Below are 20207 nucleotides of genomic sequence, written 5' to 3' on the forward strand. Positions count from 1 at the left end.
CACAGGCTGGAGCATTGTCTCACCAGCTTGAGAATGGTCTCCAGAGCCATGTCAGGACCTAGGCTTTGCTGGCATCCCACCGACACCTGCAAAGGCACTGAGGAGCATAGGATGCTCTCCTCCGGCGCTGCATGTGTGCTGCAAGGGAACCCCCGGCTCTCCCACTGAGCCCACGCATGCCGGCACCGCGTTGAGTGGCTCTGTGGCACTGCTGCTCTGCGCCCACTGGAGAAGTCTCCCACACAGCCACCTGGGAGCTTGTTTCTAAGCTTAAACCCTGGCAGTAGTTTCCATGCCTTCTCCTTGACATGGAAATTTCTCTCTCTTATCAAGGCAATTTGGCTGCCCTTCAGATGGGAGCGTGGGGGGCAACAGGAGGGGAAAGACTGGGTGATGAGTCTGTCTTTTCATAGACCTCCTGGTTCTCCCCTGGGGTTTGCATAAGGATCTTGGACTCTTTCAGTAATCCTTGGCTATTCCTGATCACCTTATTTCTTACTTCCCACTTTCCTAGCTGTCTCCTTTATTAAATCTTCATATTCATCATGTAGGAAGAAGAGCTACTTCACGTCACTGATGGAGCAGTTTAAAGCTATGGAGGCTGAACTCGAGCAAAATCTATCCAATGAAATTATTTAAAATATAAGCTTTGATGCAAATAAAGCACACTCACCTCAGCTCAAGGTGTAATTGCCCTTCACAGGTGTACCGCATCCACAGCTGGAAGATGAGCAAGGGACTAGAACCTTCTGCCACCCAGATCAGCTCTCCCAAGCTTGTGCCAAAGAGGCTTCTCACCTGACCCAGAGAAAACGCAGCATTTTCTGAATAGTTATCACCCTGCAAAGGTTGGAAGAACAGCAGACAAGGCTCCTTTCTCCCATGAAGCTAAGAGCAATAGTCAAGGCTATATGGATCAGATACAGGGTTAAGGGAGGTCCTGCTGACAGCATTTACCGAAGTTTCAAGGAAACTTAAGCTGTCAAATTTTTATGAAGCCATCTTTGACATCTGGTCCCTAAGGAAATGAAACAGTCAAGATTAACTAGACCCACTAATTACATAGTTAACAAGTGACTACAATAGACAATAAACAATATCTCTTTTCCCACAGGGAAAAATAAGCATCACAGACATGAACACACTTCCTTCTGTGGAGTTCACCCCCAAAAACAGCCGCCCCCAAGGTGAACCTTCTCCAGCACCACACTGACACCCTCCTGCATGCACGGGTGGCAAAGCCAGAACCACTCTCTGTTTCGGGGAATGTGGGGTGCCCCCAATGCTCCCCTCAACCCATGCAAGGATCCCCCTCCCATCAGCAGGGGGGGTTCTGCCCTAGACCTATAGACTGCTCCCCACCGAGGGGAAACAGCCTCTGCCACGTATCACCACGTTGCACTGGCTGCAATGGGCTCCTTAAAGAAAACCAAGCAGCTATCACAGCGGTCAGAAATCCACAGCAACCTGTGTTTGCTAGCTGTAAAAACCACCCCTCTCCAGAAGTCCCTCTCTGTCTGGAGGCACTTAAAACCCCTCAGGGCAGTAACACCACGGGAAGGCCGGGGCAGGACCCTTCCCTGCCACCAAGGCCCTTCGGCACTTCACGGTGCTGGTGGAAAGCCTTGCTCCAGAAGTGAGGAGGAAGAGGCCACCTGCTGAAATGCTGGTCTCAATGGCTGAAGTGCCCCACTCGCGCTCTTGGGAGCAGCTTTCCTTTCTCCAGAGCTCCCCGCATCGCTCGAGGCATAAGCGATGCCCACCTGGCCAGCAAGCTCAAATGTAAAACAACCTCCCTAAAAGGGAGAAGAGGCATCAGAATAAGCTTGTTTTTCATGGCTGACCAACCAGCGTGCGCTCCAGCTGATAGAGCTGAGTCCTCTCCGGGTCGCCGGCTGAGATGAAGCCGTCAGTAAAATCACAGGAGGGTGCACTGTCCCCTCCTCTGGCTGTTTAAAATAAGTGTCACTAAACCAGACAGATGCTGGCGCTGTGTCTCAGCAGGCACTAATTTAGCCCATACGGAGTGCTCTTACATCATTTGTTCTGGGCACAGCTTAATTGTAAAATTAATTATTTTCCTATCAAACAAAATTCTATAAGAGGGTAGTTATAGGCCTTTTAAGCCAGATGGATGTTAAATGGGATTTGAATAAATATAAACAACTTTGGTTCCTGTCTGTGCTCGGGACCGCTAAGAGAGTCGTGCCGCCGGGACAGGGAGCCAGCGAGCGCCCGGCGGCTGGGGACAGGGCACGGCTGCCACCGGGAAGGCAGGGGCACGCGGTCCCAGCCGCCTGCCCCAGGGCGCCGGGATGGGGCCCCCATCCCTGCCGGGATGCTGCAGCAGACACAGCTGGGCAGCGAACCGCAGATCGCACCGCCGCCCATCCCCAGCACATCCCGGCTGGTATCGTGGCAGGGCTTCCAGCCCCGCTGCAGGGAGCTCCCCCGTGCAGAGCTGGGGGAGCCTCTCCAGCCCCCCTCACCCTGTCCCGCTCCAGATGTGCCCCTTCCCCGTGACACGCCGGGTAGCCATCCCCAGCACGGAGCTGGCATGGCAACACGATGGCACCCGGCGTGGGGGTGAGGAGAGGGCAGTGTGGCCATCACCGTGGCATCAGGCTACAGCTGCCCCGGCCAATGGTACATGGCAGCTTGTGCCCAGACTGCTCCACGCCGGGTGGTGAGTGGTTTGCATCTCAAGACAAGCCCGTTGGATTTGTTCTCATTTCTGACCCTACCGCAGCGGGCTGACACAAGCGGAGCTAACCGCCACCCCGAACACAAAACTTTTTCCATGACAGGGCAGACCAGACCTAGATTTTAATTGGGGGGGGGTATCCCATTTAAGTGGGCTGCATCCTCAGGTGATGACAGAAGTGAAAAAACACAGACAGGACCAGAACTGTGGCATGGGGGAGCCACAGCTGGAACAAGTCATGACAAGTCGTGATTGTCCCTGCAGAAGCCCTTCCGCTTCAACCCCCTGACGGCCACTCCAGCACAGTGCCTGCCGTGTGGGCAGGGCTGTGGCGGACAAATTGCCTCAAAAGCACACAGAAATCAGCAAATTGATTAGCCAAGGACATAACCGTACAGTGAGAAAACCTTACCTGAGCACAATATGGGCACCAGATGCCAAGGTTATGTCTCGGATTGTGGGCCAGCATAGTGTGAAATCCGGCACAAATCAGGTCACCGCTGCTCTTATCGGGCACGTCTGCTGAAGTATGGCCTTTGGGTAACAACTGGGCTGAGCTCAAGTTACGTTAAATTCTGTAAAAACACAGAAGAAATGATGATCCCAGCTGCAAACTGGAAAACTGGACCTCAGCTCCCCACCGGTGAAAGGGGCACGTGAGCCCTTTCATATTTATCCAGTGAATTTATGAAGCTGCATTATGAAAACACGAAGCACTGGCTCCTTTGGTGGCTTTAAAAAAAAAAAGTCCACAACACAGCTCATTTCAAGCTCCAACAGGAAGTCTGCAAGCGCGTACATGGGGTTTTTTTTAAATATCTCCTCTAATGCCTCACGTTTGCTAAGCATCCTGTGATGCCTTTTCTATTAGACCATATCTCTGAATTTGGGAGTATCTGACAATAAAAACGATCTAAGTGATGACACCTACGGTGAGACTTTGTTGTTTTATAAGGGCTTTTACCCTTAGAGAGCGATGAGGCTCTGGGCATGCAACCACTGCCCTCAAGTGGCATGAGCTGTGCAGGACCTTTCACGAAGCCCCTTAGCTTTACGCAGGGCAAGGGCACAGGCAAAGAGGCCTTTGCGCTGGGGGAAAGCTATTTGGGCCGTAAGGGGGAAAAAAGGAGACCATTCAAAGAACATCTAGAAATGTACCTTCTAAGAACTGAGCCCGGAAAGCGGTCAAAGGAAGGAAAAGGCTCGCTTTGCTTAGGGATGAAACTAAGAGCTTGCTTGTCGAGCAGGTGGCTCCTCCAAGGCCAAAGCCTTCTCTGAACCGAGGTAGATGATGTGGCCATCAGGTCAGCAGCAGCCCATCGCAGGCTACCAGCAGAATGCCCGTGCACCACCCGGCCCCGCTGCCTGCCGGCATGGGGGCCTGCTCCTTCCTCCGGCCACGCTCCCCGGTGGTCCCACCTCGGCGAGTAGTGGCCTTAGAGCTGAGATGCGGCCCTTCGGCCACGTCTGAACGCAAACCCCCAGCTCCAGTGCTGTGTAAAACAACTGCACGGCCCCAGCATGAATCAGGGTGAAATAATGAGCCTGATTTATTCTGCTTCTCTCGACCAGTCTCTCCCTTGGTTCCCGTGGCGTTTCCTGTGTTAACTACTGGGAACCAGCAGGAACACTTGAAGAGCAAACAGCCAGCAGACATTTTTTTAATTATCGGGGTAGCTGAAATATTCTTCTGCAGCCCTGCAAAGACAAAGGGTGAGAGCATTACAACATCCTTGCTTTGAAACGCTGAGCTGCACTGAGCTTGCCGGGGGGGGGGCTGAGTGCTGCCGAGGCAGTGATGCTTTATAATCACTTAATTGTTTGACTTTTGACCTTTCTCGCATCTTCTGACAAAATTCAGCGCACAGCTAAAAGGCAAACAGTGAGAACAACCATTTCCTTAGGATGACTGGGGATCTATGGGAGAAAAACCTGAAGGGAGGGAGAGAAAGAGAGAAGGGATTGTTGTGGGCTTTGCTGCTGTGTTTTCTCCTAATTCCAATGGGCCTTGCCCATGCGCTACTTGGGCAGCCCTTACTTGTGCCTGGAAATCTTGCAGATGCCCAAGGAAAAATGAAACGCGTGCAGTACTACAGGCCACCTCCTCCTGCTTGCTTAGCCAGGGCCCGGGCAACGAGGCTGGGCAGTGCTCTTTGCCACCACGGTGGCAGAGAGGTCCCAAGGCACCACCTGCAATTTACGGGAAGGGCCCTTGCTCCCGAGCGTGGCGGCGTGGTGCTCCCACGGGCGCAGAAGCAGCTGCAGGCACGGACACACGGAGCCCGGGAGCTGCTGGCAAGGCTCTGTCCCGCACTGCTGCAGGCATCGCTCCTGCCTGCCCGACGGGGGATGCCCGTGCTGGGCTCCAGAGCTGTTGTCGGTGTTTTTCCGTCCTGGCTGCCAGCCTGGAAAACAAAGTTCCCAATCAAAGCGAGAGCAAGTGGGGAAGAACAGCTCCGACATTCCTGCCTGCTGCCAGCAGCGTTTCCAGAGCAATGGGGCTGGAGAGGTTGAGGCTGTTGAGCTCCCAGATGAATAGGAGCAATGGACACGTTACTGCAGCATTGTAATGCCCTTCAGCAAAGGGTTTAGAGCTCAGCCATATCGCAGCAGACCTCCCTGGTTAAAATCCCTTCCCCAGTCCTAAAGCAGAGGGGAAAAGTCTGCAGTCCTATAACACAACTATCAATTAACAACTTCCCTATCTACGAGGCTCTTTTAGACCCAGGCTTTACATTCTGTGAGCAGAGGACAAGATTTTGCCAAGGGGGAAAGATTTTCTTGAAGCAGAAGGACCGAAGAGTGCTATCGCTCACCGAGCTCGGCCAGGAAGGGATGGAGCAGCGGGTTATCTCACCGAAGCCTCCTACAGCCGCATCCACGGGCATGTAAGGTAACGGCGTTCACCTCGCTCTAGTTTAATGTGCTCAGCTCTGTACGTTTCTACAGTCCCACACTGGAACTAGGGGTTGTCTCAGGTCAATTTGAAGGCAATAAATGCCTAAATGAAGGCAAAACCTGCAGAGGGATCAGGGAGCGTGGCACCTGGGGATGGGGCAGGCAACGTGCCATTCGCCAGCATGGCAGACGTGGGGAAGCTCATCCCCTGTACAGCCAGGGGACAGGGAGCAGCAGGGGGATGAGCAGAGGTCACCTCTGCAGCAGCTGGAGGAACAATCTTCGTCAGCCACCTCTCCGGTCCCTCCTCCTGCCCAAGCACCAGCCGCCCAGCTCCCGTTTCCCTGCGCACCAGAGCTCTGCACGCATGTCGTGCTGTGCTGCCTTGTCCTGAAAGCACAAGGCAGGTTACAGTCTGGGGTGGGTAAAAGCTGCCTCTTTGGCTTTGCTTGGAGAGCTTGGGTGATGCCTGCCCCGCACACTGGGTCATGATGCAGAGCACCTCGGGCCCTGAAAGCAACACTGCCGTGCTGCAGCGAGCACGGCTTTGCACTGCAGAGGTCTGTTGAGGCTCCTGCCACACAGAACCTCCCCTCAATGCTATGGGGCAATAATATTTTGGATGTTGGGGAGGCTCGGAGAATTCATTCTTATATGCAATCAAAAAATTTCTAGACAGCGTCAGACTTACCACATCAGGAAAAGAGACGTGAAGGCCCCTAAGAGTTTGCTAGAAAAACTACTTGTCCATGGAAGAAGTTTCTTCCTAGCCTTCCTACTGAGAGATGGATTTATGGCCAGAAGCATAAGCATTTTATAACCCTCATTAAAAATAAAGTACCCTGCATGCATCATGTTTTTAAGTGTTGGTCTCGGCAGTATCTTGTGGACGAGAGTTCTTCTGGTTCATTTGCCTTTGTATGAAGTACCCGTCTTTACCAGTTCTGAACAAGTCTCCCTCTCGCTCTCACCAGCTATGTCCTCATTCTCATGGTGAGAGCGGACGCTGGAAGAGGTGAGGGACCAGAGCAGAAGCTACACAAACTGCACAACGTATGACTGAAGTGAATGGGGTTCACAGCTGATTGCTCAAAGATGGATTTCTGTTTCAACAGCTGCTGAACGATAAGAGTGGTGGCCTGAAGGAGAGCTCATGTTTTGCTTGCATTAATTGGATGTTATTTGGACTTCTGAAGCAATCCCTTCCTCACCTTCCCAGCCACTTACAGAAGAAGGGACCTCTAAACTCTTCAGCAGGATGAACAAGACCAAGGCAGCTTTTGAGAGCCCAGAGCCTTGGAGCCCAGGTCCCACACAGAGCACCTCCTTGACCAGTGCGGCACCACCATTTGCATTCAGCCAGCAGGCCACAGACAAAGCGCTGAATGCAATCCTTATTGTGGTCCTCTTCGTCATCATGGTATCCCTGGGGTGTACGATGGAGATAGCCAAGATCACAACCCACCTCAGGAAACCCAAAGGCGTGGCAATTGCTGTAATGGCTCAGTATGGCGTCATGCCCTTGACAGCATTCGTATTGGGCAAGCTCTTCCAGCTGGGTGCTACAGAATCCCTGGCCATCCTTATCTGTGGCTGCTGCCCAGGGGGAAACCTCTCCAACATCTTTAGCCTGGCACTAAGAGGGGACATGAACCTCAGGTAAGGCAAGCTGAGCATGTGTGCATTGCCCAGGCCAATCTAGTCGTATGACTGTTCAGAAGCTAGCTTAATCAACATTATCAATCCCCAAGAAGGTGGACAAAGACTGAAATACTAAGACTAGAATATTTTTAAAGCACCCGTATTGCTCAATGAGCCAATTTGTCCCTGTTTTACAACAACACGGGATTTTGTACCTTTCTGTGAAGCACACGGCATGCTGCCCTTGATGAGATGGGTGCAAGAACACATTTTTGCCTCCACATAGAAGTACATATGTCGTGTATCTACTACATCTATCCATATAGCAGCATATAGTTGTGTACACTGAGCACACTGTCTGAAGAGGCTGCATCAGTGAGAAACACTGAACTAGCAGAACCCCACAATCCAACAAACCCTAGCAATAAAACAAGATCCAGGGGGAAAATATGACATATTACTTTGTCTGTCACTTGTGAATTTCTGAAGTGTGAGCTGTACCCATAATGAGGGTCCGTCCTGAGCTGGTATAGAACTTAAATCATCTTTCCCCCTCTCTATTCCTATCACATCCTTATACAACCTGATAGTGACAGGAAAACCTCAGCGACAGGTTGGGAAAGAGCGAGGTAAAGTCTTATATTAAAACCATGTGTCCAGGTTAGTAAGAAAAATGAGTATTCCATAAAGAAGTATCATTCTTCTACTGAAGAGTCCTTTCTTCATCCCAGCATTGTAATGACCACATGCTCAACAGTCCTGGCGATCGGACTAATGCCTCTGCTTCTGTACCTTTACTCGGGAGGACTATACGAGGGTGATTTGGAGGGCAAGGTGCCTTACAAAGGAATAATCACCTCCCTGGTCCTAATGCTAATCCCCTGTGCCATCGGCATCATCTTGAATGAGAAGAAACCACAGTACACTGGCTTTACCATCAAGGTAAGAAGTATCCTGTGCTCGTTGCCTTTCAACCAAGGGCCTCAAGAAAGTTTTCAAAGATAGAGGCACAGAAATATTAACTTTTTTAAGGCATGCCACAAATCAATGAAAGGGTTGGGGGCAGAACTCAAGACATCCACTTCACCACTTCAATCATCAAAATATTTGCCCAAAGTCCTCCACCTTTTCCGGACAAACAACAGTTTGTAGGCAACTTCCTACCTTGCTCTCCTTTGTTGGCTTCAGTTGTAACTTCATTTTCTTTTGCTACCCTACAAGCAGCACTAATGAGCCTCATAGGCACTGCCCCGACTACTGCTGTAACCAAAGCAGACCCCAGATTTAAAAAAAAAAAAACAACAACCACCACCACCACACACACACACACAAAAACCCAAACCACCCCACTCTTCTCAGAGGTCTAGCACAGGGCAAAAGTCACATCACAAAGTTGCTGTTTACATCAATGAGATATCTATCCAGGAGACGCTACTAGATCACTAAGCGCCCACTTATGCCTGGAATCATCTCCCTGCCTCCTCTGTACATCAGGCATTTAAACAGCAAAAGGGAACTCCGCATGACCAACTACACCACTGTCTAACTCAAGAGCTCCACTTGCGGTACCCAGAGAGCTGCTAACAACTTTGTAAGCCTGTTTTTCATCGTTTCTTTCACTAAGGTCTCATCTCAGAAACTGGGACCAAGCGTGGCAAGAAATGCATGCCAAGGCTCAATAACAGGTCTGATAAAGTGACGTTAGGAATCACTAACCCCCAAGAAGCATGGGAACCCAGGAGTCAGGCTAGAGCAGATGCTGGAGGACCAGAGCTCTTCCAAGGTTCCTTTACCCAGCACAGGGCAGTGATGACCGGCCTGTTTCAAAAGAAGCTTTAAAAGCCTAGCGTGAGAAGGTGACCTGCACTGGCCCAGCTGACCCTTGGCTCGCCTTCCTTTCTAACACCACCTTTCCATTTATCTTCTCTACAAAAGAGGAAGCGGGTAGAGTTGCTTTTAAAAAAACACCTGGGGAACTCCACCCAAATTGGACTCCGGAGTGGAGAGACAAGCAGGAGAGCTGTGTATTCTGCCTCCCAAAATTCCCCAAGTCCTTCGTCTGCTGAATCACCAGACACCTGTGAGGTGATCTGGAAATGCAGCCACCACCTTCCACACCCGCTGTATGCAGGCTCTACCTGTGAGTAAAGGGGGTTCCTCCCCACCTGCCTTGGGTGGAAGGGATGTCACCCTAGATCCCCAAAGGGACTTGAACAGAGACACACATAGCAGTGTCTGAGAAACAAGTGGCTGTTGGAGCGAGCACCAGTCATTTTGCCTGTAGACCAGAAATACACATTTTTATTTAACGTCTACTTGTAACACTATGTTCATGAAAGGCGCTTACGCACTCTCACTATATACTTATGTACGTGATGGACAGGGAACTAGGCAGCCGCTTCCACCAGTTTTTGCTGGGAATTTTTATCTTGTCCATGTCTTGACCACTTTTATTTTAGGCAGGGATGGTTGTGCTTCTACTGTCATCTGCTGCAATAATCGTTCTGTCTGTGGCCAATGTGGGAAGCAGTATCATGGTCATCTTCTCACCATCCCTCCTGGGATCTTCTGCCTTGATGCCTTTTATTGGATTCCTGCTGGGCTATTTTCTCTCAGCAATCTTCAAGCTTAATGACCGGTATGTTCCACCACCCCCCACCCCCCGTAGCCAGAAGGAACAGAGAGGTACAACAGCTCTGTTCTGGGGAGCAATGAATGGGTGAAAACACAGGTTTCAACGTGGATGTACTTTTGTAAAATAAACACTGACTGCAGTCTCCCAAAATGGGCCCTAGGAGTACGAGCAGACACGCTGCAGGCTGGTCCCAAGTCAATGCTCCCACACCTTTAGTGGGGAGAGGAATGAGTTCAACCTCTGCTCGGCTCAGCAGGGAGGGGAGGAGCAGCTGGAGCAGTTTTTGACACAGGTACCTGACCACCATGGAAGGGGTGGAAATCCATTATGCAGGTTCACTGAACAAGCAGGTGGATGGTTTTAAGGCCACTAGTGACCTGCTAAGCACACATTACCAGCCTCTGCTTTCAGTAACATGGCTGGGGGAAGAAGAGAATGAATAGCACCAAAGAACAACAAAGAATTAGGGAATACCAACAGAGCCCAAACCCCAAGTGACACGACTGTTCCTCAGCTGATTACCCCAAACCAGTCGGTGCATTCAGCTGCAGCCACAGGAATTCGGGATGGAAACCTTGCATGTAAACCCCACTCCTTCCCTTTCTCATCCTACCTAATCCAGGTGGGAAGCCCACTAGTCCTCACTATTTTTTACCTTCACACCTTGGACTCCTCTTTTCACGTCAGAAGCAGATTCCCTCCCTGCAGGAAGCTGCAGCACCCGGAGTGGGACACAAGGTCTCCAAATACCATTAAGCACAAAGTCCACATTTATAACACAATCTACGTGCACATTGCAAAGGGAGCGCGAGGCAAAACCTTCTAGGGATCCCAGTATTGCTCCCGATAAAGCAGCTTTTAGCACAGGCAAACGCATGAAGCATTGCAACAGCGAGGTGGGCAGGGCTCTTAAGTTGTTTGAAAGTGGATTAAATCTGTGAGCCATTTAACTTTTCCTCTTTCAGATGCAGGCGGACAGTGTGCATGGAAACTGGCTGCCAGAACGTGCAGCTTTGCTCGACTATCCTCAAGGTCGCCTTTGCCCCAGAAATCATCGGGCCCCTGTACTTCTTCCCACTGCTCTACTTGCTCTTCCAGCTTGGAGAGGGACTTCTGCTGGTCCTGGTCTTTAGGATCCATGACAGAATAAAGAAACCAAATGGCAAGTACAGCTTTGCTCCTGTATTTCTTAACACTTTCCAATCCAAACCACATAAGCTTACATAAAATTATCGATGAATTGCTGCTTTCTAGAGGCATAATCAGGTTGCCCTTTAACTCAGTTACCATACCCAATGCATTAGATACAAATCAGAGTCAAAAATTCATAGTTAACTGAAGACATTAGAAATTATGACTTCTTGTATCAGCAGAATGTTTCATATAGCTATATACTATCTATATTATCAGTGCTCAGAGGTTTTCAGAGTCCTGTGCTTAAACGAGGATGGGCATCCTGCAAAAGCTATGACTTGCACTGAGCACACACAAAGAACAGTCATACACCCCCCCCAAAACTACATGAGAACATCAGATATTCTTTAATGCTACAAATTCCAGCTTCGCTGTAAACTGCTGAGAGATTCACTGAAGGCTGTCATTTTTGGAGGGGGGCAGGGAAAGGACAGAAGAGTCAAGTACTGCAGCTGAAGGAAGGAAACACGAGTCTCTTGCTAGAAAAGTACATGAACAGATTCAAGCTTAATTAAAATATATATACACTATTGGCATAGATGTGAGGTAGACTCTTCTCCAGCTTCAACAGGTCCATAATGCCAAAGCCCAGCTGAGTGCCTGCAAAGATGGCTGGAGAATGCACTGCTGAATGAGATTCTCCACCAGTCAAACCATTCTCTGATGCTTCCAGACCAGCTTTCTCCAGTCCCTTGGGACAGAGATGAAGCTGAGCAGCTGCTACAGGAGCACTTTACCATATCTTATAGCTATAGCTGAAGGATGGCTGTTAATGGGGGAAAAAAACCCACTCAATTTGTATCCTCGGGTGTGCCTTCAGTGCAAAGCAGTTGATATTGGATACAGCCATACAGGTGCTTGCAAGACTACTGTAACAAGGGTGGCTTTCCAGGCTCCGATTCATAAATGACGGGAAACGAAATGGCTTAAATATTTTGGCAGGATTTCCAAGTTCCTTCCTTTTGCTTTAAATCACCCAGCAACACCAATTGTAGCTGTGTCACAATCTGTCCATAACCTGGGTTCAGAACTGCCTATTCTTACTACATTTTTTTTCAGATGCAGCAAAGATGATCTGTGCAGGGGGGGACACAGTTACTGCTCAAGAAATGAAACCAGTGTCAAGACCCTGCAGAAACAGTGGGAAACCGGGAAAACAATGCAGACGGATTCCGCGGCAGCCACTATCACAACCTCCCCAAGCTCCACCTTCTGCAGCTGGCTTACAGGTCGCCAGCAGTTCTGCGCAAGACCTCTGTCTACGTGCTCATTTTACGCTAGACAAAGGGATCGCCACGGAGCTATCTGCACCCTCACTGTTACCTCCCCAAAGACCTTGCTCCACAGACTAAGGCTCTCTCTGCCTGCCTGTGGGGGACACGTCCAGTGACTTCCAAGTCATCGTGACAACCCTTTGGGACAGTTTAGGGCCACGCTCCCAAGTGACTGCCCCCAGTTTTGCCCATACGAAAATCACTGCCCACATCAGTTCCCTTTTTTAATTTCACTTACCTGTAATTGTCCTGCTGGCACATGGGGGAAGCAGCCCCCAAAGACATCACTGAAGATTAATGTAATTTCTCTAACACACACCCAAAATGAGGTGTGAAAGTTTCTCAGTGCAGGAGCCACCAAGACCCAGTACGCAGCTGAGCAGCCCGTGGACTGCTGGTCACTCCCATTCTTCCAAAACCCGAGCGCTGTGCAGTGTACCACTGCTCTCCACGTAGACAGGCCACAAAAACTGAACACAGCTATGCAAACTGCCTTAGAAGGTCAAGTTTGGGTCCAGCAAGCTGTACCTCCGAAAATACATGAGCCTTGAATGTGCCTTGCTTTGTAGGAGTCAGTGAACTAAACACACCACCTCTTCAGGACACCATCTAGCTATTGTCACGCTACAAATATGAAGGAAGATTGGCATTAACACCTCCAACGTGCTAAGTATGCATTGTAACCTGAGGTAATCCATCTTAACTAAGAATAAACAGGCTCATACCAAGAACCTGTGCTTCATAAATGCAGAGTCATTTGCGGCCAGAAGTCAACGTAACCCTCCATAATGCAAAGCCTGGGAGTTTGTTTTAAACTGAAAGTTCATCATCACGGCAGCCAGCTCCCTAAGTGAAATGCAGAAATCTATTCATGCTGCTTGCAAGGCAAGTGGTGTGGTTTAGAAAGAGAATTCGGAACAGCTATTTATGGAGCAGGCAGTACTTCGTATGTAGCCTGAGGGAGGGAAGTGTCTGAAATCCCACCCCTTTCCGATCACCAGGTGCCTTCAGCCACCTGGGTTCCTATTGGAGCCAAGTCCCACTTGAACACAGATGCCCACGATCATTCAAGCAAGCAGGAAGGATCAACTGACCTAACGCAGCTAACCTTACACCCAGTGTCAGGGCTGCCTTTACCCCTAGAGGTTAAAGGCATCTTCTTCCCCGCCTCTTAAGATGATCCAGCATCTGAACTACTAACCTCCGAGACTGAAGCCTCCTGCTCCCCAAAGCTGACTAGTAATAATCCCACTAAGCGCGTATCAGTCTGCCCACCTCTCAGTGCCTGCTCCCAGGAGCGCCCTGGCAGTTTGGTGCAGCGTCACCTTAACGGACAGATTCACAAGGCACAAAAACAAAGTTGGTTAGCTTGGAACATGCTTACTGAGAACTCTGCAACCGTACACAGAAAAGGCAGCAGGGCCTGCAGAGACACCAAACGACTGACACCACCCACCCCCACCCCAGACCTCGCTCTGAACAGAACCACCTTGCATTTCCTAGGACCTAATTCAAAGCCCATCCTGGGCTCCAGAGATATTTTTAAAGGTTTCAGTGGATTATTGGGGTAGCTTTGTAAAGGACTTCATAAGAAAACACGTTATTTTTAAAATTAAATTCTAAAGCTCTCTCTTGTAACATGGGTGAGGGCTTGAGAAACAAAGCGATTGCAGAGGGTTGCTGCCCCTGTAAGGCACAAACACTGCAACGCAGAACTGCGGGGTGCCGCTGCTGCAGTACTCCCACCCACCAACTTAAAAATCCCTCCTCTTCCTCCAGAATGAGGACTAATGCCTATAAAAATGCTTTATCCACACCTCAATGTTCTGATACACATGTGCATAAACACACTAACGAAGTATGCTGACTACATCCATCTTCTATATTCCACACTTATTGTCTGAACAGTGATTAAAACCCAAATGACTTGTCCATTCCACTTTCTGCTATGACCTATGACGGCACAATTCTCCTTATTATCAAGGGTCTTATTTCAGAACATAAAGATATCTAAGGACATAGCGTGATGTATTTAAAAGGAAGTTCTCCCTCACGCCCCAAACGCTCAAGGATAGCTTTGTTGTAGACCCATCTTTAAGAAACATTTTAACATTGTCCAACAACATGAGGCGCGGTCACACACACTTTAACAGTAACACACTAGAAGTAGAGACATGTTTCTTTATATTTTATTTCAGCTATTTAATTCTTAAGTATCAAGAATTAGGGTGCTTTATAGAATATTATTACCACAGGGCAGTGAAATGGGCATGTTCTTAGTGTAGTGCAAGTCATATTAAATGAAAAGCTTTTAAAATAGTTTTATTACCAGTACTGACCAGCACTTAATCTGCTGACCTATAACTGAAACAATGGTTCAAAAGCACAAAAAAATACCCTCTGAAATAAAGCTTTATGTACAGCACATGTAGAGCTCTTAGATGCCTAAAGCTATTAGTTTAATTTGAGATATTAAACTAATGTCCCAAGTTGCTATTCACAGTTGAATATACTGGGAATTAAGTGTTCAGATGACTTTTTTTGGAGTACAAAAAAATTTGTCTGCTTTAGTTATAAAGAGCTCTGCCAATATACACAAACTATACACTTCAGACATTCACAAAAAAATGTGAGCAAGAAAAGGGTTATCAAAAAACATTTCATACAATTAGTCAATAACCCTTCCCACCATGGTCCACATCTACAAAGCTCCCCCATCCCTCCCTCCCCCCCTCCCCATCCAAACCCTTCCCCACAGAAAGTCACATACTTACCACAAGTTTTAGCAAGTATGGTTTAAAAAAGGGCCCCCAGGGCAAGTTACTTATAGTTCAGTTGCCACTGTCAGCAGATCTGGACCTCGATCTAGACCTCTGCCGATCCACAGATGATGGGGATTTAGATCTACTGGAAGAACCACGTTTCTGGCTCTTCTCTGGCATTGGAGATCTACTAACTGATCGAGACTTGCTACGGCTCCTACTCCTTGACCTGCTGTAAGACTTGCGGCTGCGGGAACGGGAACGGCTACGAGATCTGGATGAGCTTCTGCTACGAGACCGTGACCTGCTTCTGGACCTACTGAGGAAACAAAGAGCATCAGTGTCAGCAATGGAATGTCACGGACCACGACAATAACCAGGCAATTCACTGGTCTCCAGTTCGGTTGCCTGGTCACTGACTTCAAAGCTTTCTCAATGAATATTTAAGCATTATTTACGAGAACAGAAATCCATACCTGTGCCTTTTGCTGCCTTCAATTAGTTTGATTTTCCTTCCATTAATTTCTTTACCAGAAAGCTTTTCAATAGCATTCTTTAAATCACTGTAAGAGGCGAATTCAACCACCCTACAGAGGAAAAAAAAAAAAAAAAACCCACAGAGCTCACTATTACAGGTTATAATTTTGATGACAGAGCAAAACGTACCCTGGGGGAAAAAAACACCGACTCAGAAAAACTCACACTGCTCAGTGTAGTCATCCCTTGTCATAACCCAAGTATGAACTGAAGAATTCCCCTCCCCAAATACCAGAGAATGCATTTTCAAAGGGTAGCTAAATTAAACCATGAACAGCTGCTGAGCACTCAAAGTAGCCAGCTTCCCTCCCCAAATATTATACATACAAAGATTACTCTACAGCTTTCAAAAGATGATTTTAGAGGCTTACCCTTCATTTAACTTAGGTCTGTGTGCATCTGCAAAGGTTACTTCCCCAGCTTGTCTCATGAAGTCTTTGAGATCCTAACACAAGACCAGTTATGTTATGCAAAGAAGTGAAATTAATACTTATCTATATAAAAATAGTTAAACACAAACAAAAAGAAACTTATGACTACTGAAAGAGAAGATGTTAGATAAGTTACAAACATGGCAATTGCCATACTTGTATTCTATCAAAATTGAATTATCTATATCAGGGCACGAAATAAATGAAAAAAGCATATTGCTTTAAGCAAAATGCTAATAAAGTGTCTTAAGGAAAATACTAGTCTACAAAGATTATATAGATTAAATAAGAAAAAAGAGAGAGAGAGAGAGAGAGAGAGACAGAGAGAGAAATAAAAAGTACATTTGTATATATATTCTGGACTGAGTGTGAAATACTACCCATATATTTTTTGTACTATTTCAGTCTCCATTTACATTACGAGTCTTATATGCATACAGAATTACATTTACATAACACCAATTATTTTGTGCCCCATATGTCATTAAAAATATAGTTTACTTTACCTTTATTAACATTTCCCTAGGCTAGCCAAGCAGCAAACTGCATTAAGCGACCGGAGATACCGTCATGATATATGCCCGACTGGCTCTTCGCCACCCACTTGACGAACACTACCCAGTCGATGGAAGCCATTAATCGCACTGCCCTCCCTATTAGGAGACTATTGATGGATCCAGACATTCTCTATGCTTGATGTTACCAAGGACCACTTTACTGCGATCAGGATTCCAACGACCACCTAATTTCGTATCTTTCAACTCTTTTCGACCAGGACCTCTTTATTCGGAAGCGTTACAGGAAGAACAGCTCTCAACTTAGGAATCAGATCTCGTTAACGCTCTGGGATCGCTGCAATGTGGCACTTTAAGGAGTGCATCGATTACGTCTAGACCGGCAAACACAGATCTAGAGGTGGCCAAGTGACATTGTAGGAGCTGACTGGAAAGTCAACCAGGCCCAACCAAGAGTGACCAAGACAGAACGATTAGGATAACCCACAGGCACTCCTCGTCATAAGGCCAACGACACAGATAGGCTGGCAAATAAAGGGTTTAATATGTGGTTAAAATGGATTTAAAAAACAAGAAAAAAATAAATATATATCCTCAAATATATACATTTATTATTATTATAAATTAAAATTAACTAGTTTTCATTCAAAATTATTTAAATTACATTATTTAAAATTACATTAATTACATAAACATTTTTTAATAAATTAGATTTAATTTTAATTATTTTACAAAATAATTACATTACATACCCATTAAACGAAGTCAAAATAGTTAATCGTGTTTCAACAAACCTGCCAGCTGACTCGGGAAGACAAATTTTCTACTATGAGGCGATTTTCTGTTCTTACAGGTGGGGCATTTCTGTTTGGAAAGAAACAATTGAGACTTTTATTAGCGATTAAAATATAACCGCATGTTAATACTAACAAAGGCTGTACCAATAACCGGTATCAGCACATCACCATTACTACTACAACTTAACTATGTAATGCCCTGAGTAATCTGGGACAAGCATTAAGTACTTTGGGGAGGGAGCATCAAGATGACAAGCATATCTGAGAAGTTTTGTAATCCTCCCTATCCTACTGCCACATCAAATGATTGACTAAAAAGGCAAATAATACCTTTTAATATCTCGTTCTAGCTCAAGTTCTCAGATCAGATGAGCCCACAGTATTCTCTTTTAAACTATGTCAGGTCAAAGTTATACATACCTCCTGTCACTACGTGGACGGCGGCTACTAAAACGGTCAGAGTACCTCCCTCTGCCTCTACCCCTAGAGCGTGCTCTTGCATGCTCAATTGTAACCCTGGGAAAAAAAAGAAACAGAAAACCATACACTTTTACATTTTTCTTCTTACATATTCCTTCACAGTTATAGTTACTGGGGAAAAAAAACCCCCACAAAATAGTTTGAACAGTACTGATAACACAATGCAAGTTAAAATTGATTCACTTCTTATTTTAGATATTCAAGTTTATATATTCATGAAATAGGGTACCACACCTCTCACTGCAAAGCTCTTTTCCATCCAATTCATAGACAGCATCATCTGCATCCCTGGGATCCTCAAATTCCTGCAAAACCACCACAGCAAAACCATAAAAGTAAAAAATTTACACCCCTAAGAAATTAACAAATACTCATTTGCCACACAGTATACTTAGCTGAGCACGGTAATGGCATTATCTTTAAAAGTAGCTTCGTGCACACCAAACGCGCATGAGACCCGAGCGACCGCGGCCGGAGAGGGACCGCAGGGCCCTGCAGGGGGGCGCACTCACCACAAACCCAAACCCCCTCTTCAGATCGATGTCCCGGATGCGGCCGTATCCCTTGAAGAACCTCTCCACATCCTTCTCCCTGGCGGCCGGGTTCAGCCTCCCGATGAAGACGCGGCAGCCGCTCATGGCTGTGGGCGCGGAGCTCGCTGCGGGAGACACGGCGCCCAGCCCGTCAGCGCCGCCGCCCCGCCCCGGCCCCGCCCGGTGACTCAGCACACCCCCGCCCCGCGCAGCCGCCCTCCCTGCCGCAGTCCGCAGCAGGCCCGCGGCCCGGCCTCGCCCCCGCTCCGGCCCAATAGGAAGGAGCCAGGTGGACTCCGCCTTAGCCTGCGCCAATAGGAACTCGACATTCCTCCTGCAGCCCCGCCCACAACATACCGACGCCCGGCGCGGCCACGCCCCGCTCTGCCAGCGCATGCGCGCCGCCCCCGTCGAGCGAGGGAAGAAAAGCCAACGCCGTCGCTCCGCCACAAAATGGCGGCCTGGGCCGCGCCCAACAGCGATGCCAACGGCGCCCGCTTTGCGGAGAGCACTAGAGTAAAACAGAGCGGCGAAAAACACCGGCCGCCAGTCGGAGGCTGGCCGGCTGCACAACCGGGAGCTCCCTGCGCCACCGACCCTGCTCCCCCGACGCCGCCCGCCCGCGGCGCTGCGCCCCACAAGGAGGCCCCTACGCTCCGCCGGGCCAGGCCCCCGAGCCTGTCACGAACCTGGGCTGCAGGTCTCGGTGAGGGCCGAGCCGGGCGGGCGCACGGGGCAGTCGGCGCTCGGCTGGCGGGCAGGTCCCTCCTCCCTCCGCGACGGCCGGCTCCGGACTGCCGCGCCGCCCCGCCGCTGCGCTGCGAAATGGAGGCGGCCCCGCGCGTCACCGCCGCCCCGCGTGACGCTGGCGCGGCGATTGGCGGAGGCGGCGGCCCCGCCCCTTCCCCGGAGAATGTAGGTCAGGGCGGGGAGGGGTGCGCCCGGGCCCGCGCCTCGCCGCGGGGGTCACCGGCCCGGCCCGGCCCTGGCGCGCCGCGGCTGGCACCGCTCGTAGCCCTCCCGTAGGGCCAGCAGCCCGGGGCCTCAGCCCTGCCCGCGGAGGAGTGCGGGAGCGGACGCCCCCTAGCCCCTTGCTACCTGCCCCCCTGTAACCGGGCCTGCCTGAGGCCCTCCTCAGTGCGCGGAGGGAGGATGGCCGCTGGTGTACTCGCCTTTGCTCGTCAGCGCAGCCGTCCTGGGTTAGGTAACCGGTGGCGGTGTGCTGGAGCTGCCTGCGTGGGAAGAAAACTGGCAGTGGCGTTAATGCTGGTCCGGAGCGTGGAAAGCGCAGTGTGTTACTGCATCTGGAAGCCATGTTGAGAAGGCAGTAAAAGCACAAACAAACCTGGATTTTCACAGTGTTGCATAGCATAGGGCTGTCATTAAAGCTGAGGTGATGGGTTAAACGCAACATAACAGACTTAAAAACTGTGCTGCGCTTGAGTGCCAGGCAGGCACAGGGGTGGGCAAGGTCTTGCAGGAACAGCCGTTTCTCTCTTGGCCATGACAAGCAAAGAATGAGAGGAGAAAAATAGGTAAGGAGCACCTGATCTATTTGCACCCTCATTCGGAATCAAGTGTGTAATGACAAGGTAGAGAGCTGAGCTTTGTTTCTGTTTTACATAACTCTGCAGAATTTGTCACAGCTTGGCTTCAAGATGATTGCAGTAAAGGCAACAAATTATCCCAAGGGGCATTCAAGATGCAGAAGACATCTGGATCTTGAAGATACACCCACTAGTGTTCTAATACAGATGGAGGTTGCAGCTCTGCGACTGTCATTGCCGGATTTGTGCACTGCCGGAT

At 49.0% G+C, this 20207-nt stretch overlaps 2 protein-coding genes and 1 long non-coding RNA gene across 5 annotated transcripts; 1 reads left to right on the top strand and 2 right to left on the bottom strand.

The window, feature by feature from the left end:
- Positions 1 to 682: 682 nt before the first annotated feature.
- Positions 683 to 4044, bottom strand: LOC142409740 (uncharacterized). Its single transcript, XR_012775757.1, has 3 exons — positions 3863 to 4044; positions 3117 to 3279; positions 683 to 798 (listed from the first exon to the last, which is right to left on the bottom strand). It is a non-coding gene; the product is annotated as an uncharacterized LOC142409740 (long non-coding RNA).
- A 2816-nt stretch (positions 4045 to 6860) lies between these two features.
- SLC10A1 (solute carrier family 10 member 1) lies at positions 6861 to 11194 on the top strand. Its single transcript, XM_075501505.1, has 4 exons — positions 6861 to 7261; positions 7975 to 8185; positions 9703 to 9881; positions 10844 to 11194. Exons 1-4 carry the CDS (start codon positions 6861 to 6863, stop codon positions 11103 to 11105), a joined length of 1053 nt encoding a protein of 350 aa, XP_075357620.1. The 3' UTR covers positions 11106 to 11194.
- Positions 11195 to 14513: 3319 nt separating this feature from the next.
- SRSF5 (serine and arginine rich splicing factor 5) lies at positions 14514 to 19222 on the bottom strand. Of its 3 annotated transcripts, none has more exons than XM_075502913.1 (8): positions 19091 to 19222; positions 18381 to 18526; positions 18103 to 18173; positions 17809 to 17904; positions 17386 to 17455; positions 16017 to 16090; positions 15585 to 15695; positions 14514 to 15424 (listed from the first exon to the last, which is right to left on the bottom strand). In XM_075502913.1, exons 2-8 carry the CDS (start codon positions 18504 to 18506, stop codon positions 15178 to 15180), a joined length of 795 nt encoding a protein of 264 aa, XP_075359028.1. In that variant the 5' UTR covers positions 18507 to 18526; positions 19091 to 19222; the 3' UTR covers positions 14514 to 15177. The 3 variants fall into 3 exon arrangements, with proteins under 3 accessions (XP_075359028.1, XP_075359027.1, XP_075359029.1); XM_075502912.1 differs by having other exon boundaries at positions 14514 to 15427; XM_075502914.1 differs by lacking the exons at positions 14514 to 15424; positions 15585 to 15695 and having other exon boundaries at positions 16075 to 17115.
- Between the last annotated feature and the right edge of the window lie 985 nt (positions 19223 to 20207).

This window comes from Mycteria americana, chromosome 5, assembly GCF_035582795.1.
Source record: "Mycteria americana isolate JAX WOST 10 ecotype Jacksonville Zoo and Gardens chromosome 5, USCA_MyAme_1.0, whole genome shotgun sequence".
Taxonomy (NCBI): domain Eukaryota; kingdom Metazoa; phylum Chordata; class Aves; order Ciconiiformes; family Ciconiidae; genus Mycteria; species Mycteria americana.